This window comes from Boleophthalmus pectinirostris, unplaced genomic scaffold (genome assembly GCF_026225935.1).
Source record: "Boleophthalmus pectinirostris isolate CB_2022bp ecotype Guang Dong unplaced genomic scaffold, ASM2622593v1 HiC_scaffold_1, whole genome shotgun sequence".
NCBI lineage: Eukaryota > Metazoa > Chordata > Actinopteri > Gobiiformes > Gobiidae > Boleophthalmus > Boleophthalmus pectinirostris.
In genome coordinates, this window is record NW_026570970.1 from 15,364,061 (window position 1) to 15,373,503 (window position 9,443).

A 9,443-nucleotide genomic window follows, 5' to 3' on the forward strand; every position below is an offset into this window, starting at 1 on the left:
TCATTGACACTTTAATTATAGGTAAATATAATTACAAAAATATATATAAAAAAAAAAAAAAAAATTACAAATCATCTTTTCTTGAATTTACTTTGCACCCACACTCGCCGCATTACTACTTTTTTCCCTCTATTCACTTGAAGACGTCTGTCTTCCAAATTCTGAATTTCGTCAAGTCCAGCATTGAAAAATAAGTTCTGAACCTCTTCTGTAAGAAAATTAGAGATTAATCATTTATTCAAAAACAAGAAGTTCTTTATATGAAATTACCTTTGGTAAAATAATACACACAGGTTCCATCTCCACGAGTGTAAAAATTCTCTGATAGACAACGACCTAGACAAAAGCAGCTCGTGAAACAAAATAGGCACATTATACTGACTGATATAATGTGCAAGATAATAGCCTAAGCCTACCCTTTTTAAATCTGAGCTGTGACAAATCATATCTTCCATAATCTCGGAAAAGGAATATTCCTCCATGTTTGAGGTATGCTGATAGTCTGTTAACAACTCCTTGCATTCTGCAAATACAATAACATATGAAGATGTTATTAGAATGTACAGCGCACTGAAGAGGGCAGATTTTCTGAACACATGGCTGGTGGGGCTGGTGGATGATAAATGACATGAGCCTGTCATGTCTTTGTCTCCTGACCTTCACCTACCGCTCTGGGTGAATGGAGGAGAGCACAAAGACGGCCAGAATAACATCCAGACTCTGAGATGGGAAGGGAAAGGGAACCTCCTCATCACAAATATCATGGACAAAAGAATGACACATAGAGGCATCATAGTCTGGGTGAGCCTGTGGGAGTAAAAAACAAATGTTGCTCATCAATATCTGTAGAGTTAAGAGTAAAAACTAATTGTGTAGGTTGCAGTTATTTAGATAATAGAATGATCCCTGTAAAGAACTGAATATCTATTTATGGAAAAAAATCTTGTGCATGTAGTTTAGACCTCTAAAAACATGTTATGAAGTGTATGGGATTCTTGTATTAGTTTATCAGTTCATATTTCAGTCTTCACTGAAATGTTAACCATTCTGGAGTTCTTTATAATAGGCACTCTGAAACAGAATCCTACTTTTTAAACATACTAGTATATTGCACATCCAACTGAAATCCTTGTCAGATTGCAATTTGATTTTTTTTTCCAAAATCATGCAGTTCTAATTTAGGAGTCAAAATTGCAAAAGATTTATGGCAAAAAATATTATTACAAAATAAACTATAATGCTATAAAAGTGCATCTATAGCACACTGTCCAAAGGGCACAGGTTACATACATTAAACTGTTAGTTAATACAGTGATATAAACTGATGAATATATTTTAAAACCATTACCTTCATCAGCTCAATAGCATGTGAAGAGAAGTCACAACAGTAAACAAAAGCATCTGTCCCTCTGTAAAAAAACATTCTAATGACATATCTAAAAAAATAAATGCATACATAAAATTCTAAATTACACTTACTTTATTGTATTCAAAATAGGAAATACACTGTTGCCAACTCCACAGCCAACCTTAAAAATTAGAAACCTTTAAGTCTGTAATGATCATGATTATGCAGAGGTATACAAATACAAAATAGTAGGATAGTTGCCAAACCTCTAGAATCCTAAATGCAGCATGCTGTCCAGGGAAAGAAGGAGTCTGTGTGTCTCCATCATTGTTTTCCAAAGCTAAATTACAGCTTGGGTGAGCAGTTTCTATGTGCTCAGAGGGGCTGCGGGGTTCTGGTTGTGAGGTCCTGGTTTGACCTGATGGAAGCAGTTCTGGAAATTCTGCAAACAGCCACTTACGATTTTTAAAGAACTTATTGTGGTGTGTCTTATAAAACTTCTCCCATATTTGCCCTGCATCTCGGGCAAATGTAACTGTGAATGAATAAAATAAATTTATAGTTGTTGATTAAAAAAACAAACAAACTGAAAAATACCAGTAGTTTACAGTACACTTGCCTTGCTGATCCAAAGGAACTCTTATGCTTGAGTTTTCTTCTGCCTTGAGTCGTGCATTTTCTTTGTCCGCTTCTGTCCACTGCACATGGTCCCTTTATTATAAACAGTCAAAGAATAAGGATCATACCCTTATACCTTACATGGAAAAGCTGTGTCATTTGTGAACATGTGGGACAACTTTTAGGATCAAAAAGACAAATCAAAAACTGTTATTATATGTGTAGCAGCAGCATTATTATTTATCATATGGCGTGTATGAATACTGGGCATCTTGGAGTCACTGTTTATCAGACAGACTTTATGATGAGAGAAACATGAGAGAAAATGGTTGATACACTGCTATAACTCACCACATATTATGTTTAAATATGTCATTGGAGTTAGTTAAAATTCTTGAACCCAGAGGAGCAGCAGGTCTATTGCCAGTGCTGTTTTTCCTCAAACACAGTCTCCTGAAACCCTTTGCCAAATTGGCTGTGAAGTGGCACGATAGATAATGCATTTCCTGTAAATACAAGAAAATAACATTAATATTTAGTCTCTAGTCTGTATCAGTAATCAGGTATTAAGGGCTCATAGGTAAAGCAAGGCAAGTTTATTTGTATAGCACAATTTGTACACAAAGTAACTCAAAGTGCTTTACAGAAGAAACATATTAAAATCACAGAATTACACTGCTTTCTGTTATAATGTTGTTTCCTCATCAAAAACGTACCTGGAGTTATGCTTTCTTTCATTCACAGACACACACACACAGACCCTGCATATTTAGGAAACACTTCAAACAGAAAACACTTCACCTCGTGATGTCATGTGGTAATACAGGAAGAGCTCCACTGTGTTTTGACACTCCTTATATCTTCACTAGAATTATTTGGATAATTTCAGCTTTTGCCATTCTCTACTAAACAAAAGGTAAAAGGTAGTAGTTAATTTGAGAGGTACCACTACATGGCATCACAAGGTGGAACAGAGCATTTTGATGTTTGAGGATGTAGACAGACTAATAATAAAGAATTACTCAAACATGTGTGAAAGAAACTCTTCACACAACTCTTCAGGCATGTTTTTAATGAGGTAACAACATTATAACATGTCTGAAAGCTAACAAAAGTCAAAGTAAGTGCACCTGATCATTTGTTTTTTTAAATTTCGTTTTTCTATCTAAAGGTGGCAGCATTGAGCGTCTCTATGACATGTGCTACACGCCTGAATGGCACTGAGTCGAAGAAGAGTGAGTCTCATGGCAGCTAACAACAAAGGCAAAAGTGTTTAATTATGTTGTTTATTCGTCTCGATTTGAATATAAAGGCAAGATCGTTGTTTTGTTCTCCCTTTTTTTTGTCATTCGTCCAAAGCAAGTAGTTTTGTCGATATAAAAATGTGCTAACTTGCATCCTTTGTGAGATATCTTTGCCTTTATCACGGGATGTTAAATGAGAAAGAACAAGTAGCTACGATCTGCACGACGACTCGAAACAATATTAGAAAAACATTATCATTTCAAGACAAAAGACTGTAAAATTAAAGTTGTGCTTACCTGGATTGAGTAGTAGCCTGTCCGATGCCATGCTAACCGTGAGTTTTTAGTTGTAAGAAATACTTATCGCAGGCAGATGGCGCTGTCCAGGAGAAAGCGCTGCCTTAACGCTGTTGACGTCTTGAATCGGAGAAGTCGTGAGGCTGGAGATGCTGGCAACGTGAGCAGGAACAATATGAAACTTCTGAGAGGCTTACTCCTGCAGGTGATATTGCACACTATTCCTGGGTTCATAACTCTGTAGCTCTGTTAAACTTGGACAAACTTATTGATCCACAAGGGAAATTATTTGGACACAGTAGCTCACATATCACAATATAATATAGTAACAAAGAGAAAAAATATAAATGGTAAATATAATTTCTAAGTAGCAAAAAAATAAAAGAGAGAGCAATGGACTAGTGTCAAATAAGGCATAATTATAGAAATGTATATGTACAAGTCAAACTAAAATCTCACTATATCCATGAGGTCATAGGAAGACAGTGCAACAATGATATTATGATAATTACTATATCAACTTAGAGTGCAATATATAAGGGCTGGACCGATATATTTTGGAGCTTCAATATTTATCGTGTGTTTCATTTATTTATTTTATTTCTTTATCTGAGACAGGGACAGCGCACAATTTTAACATTAACCTTAATAGGTGAGATGCATTGTACCAGGTTGTAGCACCAGTGCTAATTTCCACCTGTACTCCCTGGGCAGATTCATTGATTGATTGTATTTAACTGACCTTGGCTATCAACTGGAGACCTATGTAGCATGTTTTGGGTTGGGCCATTATTAAGTAACATCTATGGCAATTTTTTAGTACATTCAGCTATTTATTTGTTGCAGCTCATGAGTTTTAGTGGTACTATTTTTTTTTTTTAAAGATTTACTCGAATTATCCAACACTGTATCAGTGGCATGAAGTAGTTTCAATATTATAATTTATTGCAGTTTCTTAGTGCTTCAAATTTTGTTGTGACAGGCTTATATCTCTGCACAATTTTGTTCATGTTTTGCTATCTCTGTAGGACACCAGGAAATTTTTAAAAGTGTGGTGCAAATCATCAAAATCAACAATAACATGTGAGGCTGGACAGATGTACTTTGAAAATTATCAGAGCTGTTACAGCTGGTGTGTACTGATTTACAAATACATTACATTTATATATCTGATATACCATACTTTTATTTTGAAATAATTTCGAGTTTGTTCTGTTTCAGCCTTCATTTAGAACCGTCCCTTCTTTATAAATTACCCAGACGCCCTAAACAGGAGAAATTTGAAGATGCCTTGCTGTGTCAGACCCCACTTGTAAGTCATATCAAAGTTTACATTGTTTTGAGCTGTTGTAATGCTACTTAGAAAACATGCAACAAAATACAAATGCAACCTTGTTCTTTCTCTTACTCAGGACAAAGCACTGGAAACCCCTATGGATCAAAAACCTAATCTTCTTGTGTTAACTGCAAATAACTGGCTTTATCGTCTCTCTTCTCAAACAGGCAAAGAGCTAGAGAGAATTTACCTATCTCCAAACCATAAATTTAAGTACGGCACAGTCCTAGAGTTATTAAAGTCGCCTAAAGCTATATTTACACTTTTACTTTGTATATTTTCTGTAGATACCTTGGCTGGGATGTCTCACAAGAAGTGTTATATGTGAAGTCAGTTCAAAATAAAGAGTCAGTTTTCGAACGTCAGGTAAAGTTAAACTTTATGAAATTGAGTCATAACAGTTGTCTCTGTTTTCTTACATTTGTCCTGCTGATATTATAGGCTGGAATCACACATAACACCTTGATGCATCTTGCTGTATTTAAAGCTTTTCCTCTTCAAATTGTGGGCATTATAGAGATTAGTAAGAAGGTATGCATTCATGTATTATTAAGTATATAATTGTGGGAAAATGTTTTGTAATATTTATATTTTTCCAGGTATTTAAATGTGCATGTTTAAATATTAAAATATTTAAAAAAAAATTTTTTTTTAGGTATTTGGGAGCAGTGTGAGTGATGTGGTGCTGTCTCAGGGTGTCCTTGCTGTGTCTTATATCAACAAGTCTGTAAAATTGTATAGCTCTGAACATATTTTTCAGAGGGTACGATTCTTTGATGCTCTATTTCTTGGCCCAGAAGTCTAAATACCACTGTTCTTACACATTTTCCATTTTACCCATTATAGTACACTATAGACAAATTGACTCTAGGAAGGCAAAGCTCACTTCTTGGAGGAAAAACGTTGGAGAATTTCCTTATGGTATCCCAGTCAATGTCCACATTACAGGTTTGTTGGATTATTAACTATAATATCAAATGACAGATGAAATCATTGTGTTGTGTTGTATTGCACAGATTCCCTTCCTGTGATTTTTGAGGTATCCTGCTCTAACACTGGCATTCAGATTGGTTATCCATGGCACTTTATTCACACACCACCTCATAAAAAGCACAAGGGGACCTACCACATCTGTTCCCTCAAAGACTGCACACCAGTGAGTATTGTATTCTTCTAATACTGCCACTATTATTGGGTTTACTTGGTTCTATAATGTTGCAAGTATCGTGCTTTTTTTGTCTGTAAATAAATGCACTCAAGTCTTGTTAGCTTTTTTTGGTTGAAGTGGCCCACACCTGTGTTTGACAAGAGTAGACACAAACACACATCAATGCAATTATAAAAGCATGGAAAGTAAATGGTTTCTTTTATTAAACTAATGGGATTTGAGATGATAATAATGAGATCTTATTGTTAAATAGGCAAGGAATGGTATCCGAGATATGAAATGCTGCTCATTGGAGACTGATGTGATTATGTTTCATCCTGATGACACTGGTCGGATTATCCATGTTGGACCAAAATCTATTGAGTGAGTACAATTCTACTCTCTCTGGTTCATAAACTGTTTGCAAACCAATGATAGCATTCAGCACTGTATTTTTATTAATAGTCAAATTTGTTCCTTCAGAGTGCTAAAAATTATCCATGACCAAAACAGCATTGCCCCTTCAATGATTGTGGATGATTTCTCAATTATAATCGATGAACACAGAAATGTAAGGATACTTTTTGTTAATAAACAATGTAATAAATGAATAATAATGCCAATTTTGCTAGATTTTCTTGTAAAAGTGCCTAATAAACTTGACTTGTGCAACAGCAATCACCTCGGGTAACTGTGACTTCATCAGGACGTACCGTGAAACAAAGATATGATCAGCTTGATGATGATCCAAACCAGGAGGTATGTGTGGTCATTTAATACCATTTAACTACAAAGCCAAATGTGTTTTCGCTTGTGGTTAAAAATGAGCTGTAATCAAATAGACCATCCGGCTGGTGGAGTATGAGGACGAGTTGGACCTTTTAGCTGTGGTGGTAACAAATGGAGAGGAAGGAGCAGTGCAGATCCGACTCTATGACAATCAGAATGGACAACTACTTCGGACCATTGAGCTAGCTGAATCTTGGGATGAGGTGGGTAAAGGTTTCTAAATGAGTTTCAGTGTAATATGATTTATAAAAGGATTAAATTGTGGTGTGTATTGTTCCAGACTTACCGGCATGAGTTGATTTTTGACAAAGACACAATTGTGCACATTGAGCAGCAGAAGACCACCTTTTGTTGTCATGTTTACAAACTTGATGCTGCTGTGAAATGATTGATGTATCAAAACTACCAAAGTCATGTACATTCTGTTTTATATGTTAGTCTTTTATATGTCACAAAAAGTAGAAATAAATAAAATTATTATTTTTAAAATAATTTATGTTTTTGACATTTTTGTCAGACTAGCAAAACATAAAAAGTAAAACCACTCCAGACATGTTTGATTTTATTTAAGGTAAGCAGCAACACTATTGGCTTTAGTTTACAAGGCCTATCCTAGCCTGTAACGTCTACAGTATATAAAATATTTTCACAACTCCACTCAGATAAATTATTAATATTGAGTGGTGTTTTTAAACTTATAACTTATACAAAACATATTGTACATACCAAACATTTACTGAAATATATGTTTTACCAATGTCTAATGTAAATTTAACCAAATTGTGTAAATAAATAAAAATAATAATAATAAAAAAAATAAAAAACAAACAAACAAAAAAATCTTGATGGCAGTATTCTTTGTCTAGTCCTTCTCCATGGGAACTACCCACTCCACTGACAAGAGTGACAAGAGAGGGTCGCCTCAGGTGAACTGATGTAGGCTAGAACCGTGCGGTACGGTTTGCGGTAGTAATTTTTTGCTGACAAGTCACTTACTCAGCGCAAATTTTGTCAAGTTGCGTAATGTCGCGCTAATGCAAACTAACATCATGTCTGGATGACGCACGTTGTATAACTCAGCTTCTGTAACCATCAGAAGTTACCAAACGTTTTTCCTCCAAGTTTTCACTCACGCCCACCTTTATGCCACGTGACCAGCCGCCATCCCCCAAGAACTCCACTTGCGACAACAGCAGCTGCTTGTTTTGAGACTGCGTAACACTAAAACTATGGAGAATTATAAAGTGTTTCTGTCTGCTCTGTGCGCTGCAGCGATAACCGGGTCACTCTCCATTATATTTGTGCTGACATGGGTCCTCCACTACAGAGAAGGGTTGGCCTGGGATGGAGGGTCGGCGGAATTCAACTGGCATCCTGTCCTAATGGTTGCTGGCTTGATATTTCTGCAAGGAGCTGGTGAGTCTTTGCATTAATTTTCTTGTCTGTGAGGGGCAGTGCTTACAACCAATGTTATGCAAGATTGGCTTGCATTCAAATATGTAGAATGACATTGGAGTTTGAGGAACTTTATCTAAGCCAAAGATAAAGGCAACAGTACTAAAATACTCTCACCAAAACTTTTTTATATTAAAGATTGTGTCATTAACAGTATTTTCTTTTTTTTACAGCCATAATCATCTTCAGACTTCCTTGGACTTGGGCGTGCAACAAGTTGGTGATGAAGTGGATCCATGCATGCTTACACTTACTGGCCTTTACTTTGGCTGTGATATCCACAATAGCAGTGTTTGATTTTCATAACACTGCCAAAATCCCAAACATGTACAGCCTGCACAGCTGGCTGGGGTTAGCAGCTATAATACTTTACAGCTTACAGGTAGGCTTTAACCTCCATACCGTGATCCACTAATGTTGGACATTCTGGTAATAACTTGAACCTGTTGAACAGATTGTTGCTGGAGTTGTCTTGTACCTGATCCCCATCACACCCGTGTCATGGAGAGCAGCGTTCATGCCACTCCACGTCTTTTTTGGAACTTTGCTGTTTGCAGGAATCATCTCTGTTGCACTTATGGGCATAACAGAAAAGCTCATCTTTGCCTTGTAAGTAAGCTGAGAAATGTTCAAAAGAGTGTTCAGAATATTATTATTAGAATAACTGTTGAACTTTATCCCACAGGAAAAGCCCCAAGTATAGCCAGTCTCCACCTGAAGCGCTCTTTGTGAACGTTCTTGGAGTGCTCTTGGTGGCTTTTGGAGCTGTTGTAGTGTACACTGTCACTCGAGTGTCTTGGAAACGGCCCAGTGACCAGGTCTTGCATACCCTGCATACCGACGAGGTGGGAGAGGACAAGGGAAAAAGTGGAACCAGCTCTGACACAACTACCTGAAGTAGCAGATGCTGAGACTAGAGATGTCAGAAGAAAACATAAAGAGGATGAAAACAACTTTGAAGTGGATATATTTACCCTATATTGTTGGCTGTATACGTTTTAGAAAATATATATTAAATTTATTATATATATAATGAATTATGTGTATGTATGTATACACTGTATATATATAATGTGTAATCTTTCTGCAAATGTCATTTATATCACTGTATAGTTATTTTTTAAATAAAATAATCCTAACATTGCATCACATATGGTATGATGAGGAAGAACACTGAATATATATTAATATATACTCATTTCATGACTT

General features: G+C 36.0%; 3 protein-coding genes across 4 annotated transcripts; 2 read left to right on the forward strand and 1 right to left on the reverse strand.

The window, feature by feature from the left end:
• Nucleotides 1–56: 56 nt before the first annotated feature.
• mettl8 (methyltransferase 8, methylcytidine) lies at nucleotides 57–3,585 on the reverse strand. 2 transcript variants are annotated; one of them, XM_055150237.1, is made up of 10 exons: nucleotides 3,508–3,585; nucleotides 2,318–2,472; nucleotides 1,968–2,059; nucleotides 1,615–1,883; nucleotides 1,480–1,529; nucleotides 1,349–1,409; nucleotides 668–807; nucleotides 417–523; nucleotides 271–336; nucleotides 57–205 (listed from the first exon to the last, which is right to left on the reverse strand). In XM_055150237.1, exons 2-10 carry the CDS (start codon nucleotides 2,467–2,469, stop codon nucleotides 72–74), a joined length of 1,071 nt encoding a protein of 356 aa, XP_055006212.1. In that variant the 5' UTR covers nucleotides 2,470–2,472; nucleotides 3,508–3,585; the 3' UTR covers nucleotides 57–71. The 2 variants fall into 2 exon arrangements, with proteins under 2 accessions (XP_055006212.1, XP_020787458.1); XM_020931799.2 differs by having other exon boundaries at nucleotides 57–208.
• Nucleotides 3,584–7,271, forward strand: dcaf17 (ddb1 and cul4 associated factor 17). The gene is given in 15 exon segments (XM_020931800.2): nucleotides 3,584–3,712; nucleotides 4,536–4,639; nucleotides 4,729–4,819; nucleotides 4,920–5,056; nucleotides 5,131–5,209; nucleotides 5,285–5,374; nucleotides 5,499–5,606; nucleotides 5,690–5,744; nucleotides 5,747–5,791; nucleotides 5,860–5,999; nucleotides 6,265–6,374; nucleotides 6,474–6,561; nucleotides 6,666–6,749; nucleotides 6,833–6,982; nucleotides 7,060–7,271. Coding segments are annotated over 15 exon segments (1,518 nt in total). The 3' UTR covers nucleotides 7,168–7,271.
• Nucleotides 7,272–7,837: 566 nt separating this feature from the next.
• Nucleotides 7,838–9,271, forward strand: LOC110166648 (plasma membrane ascorbate-dependent reductase CYBRD1). Its single transcript, XM_020931930.2, has 4 exons — nucleotides 7,838–8,195; nucleotides 8,408–8,616; nucleotides 8,689–8,843; nucleotides 8,920–9,271. The coding sequence occupies exons 1-4, from the start codon at nucleotides 8,009–8,011 to the stop codon at nucleotides 9,128–9,130; spliced, it is 762 nt and encodes a 253-aa protein (XP_020787589.1). The 5' UTR covers nucleotides 7,838–8,008; the 3' UTR covers nucleotides 9,131–9,271.
• Nucleotides 9,272–9,443: the final 172 nt, after the last annotated feature.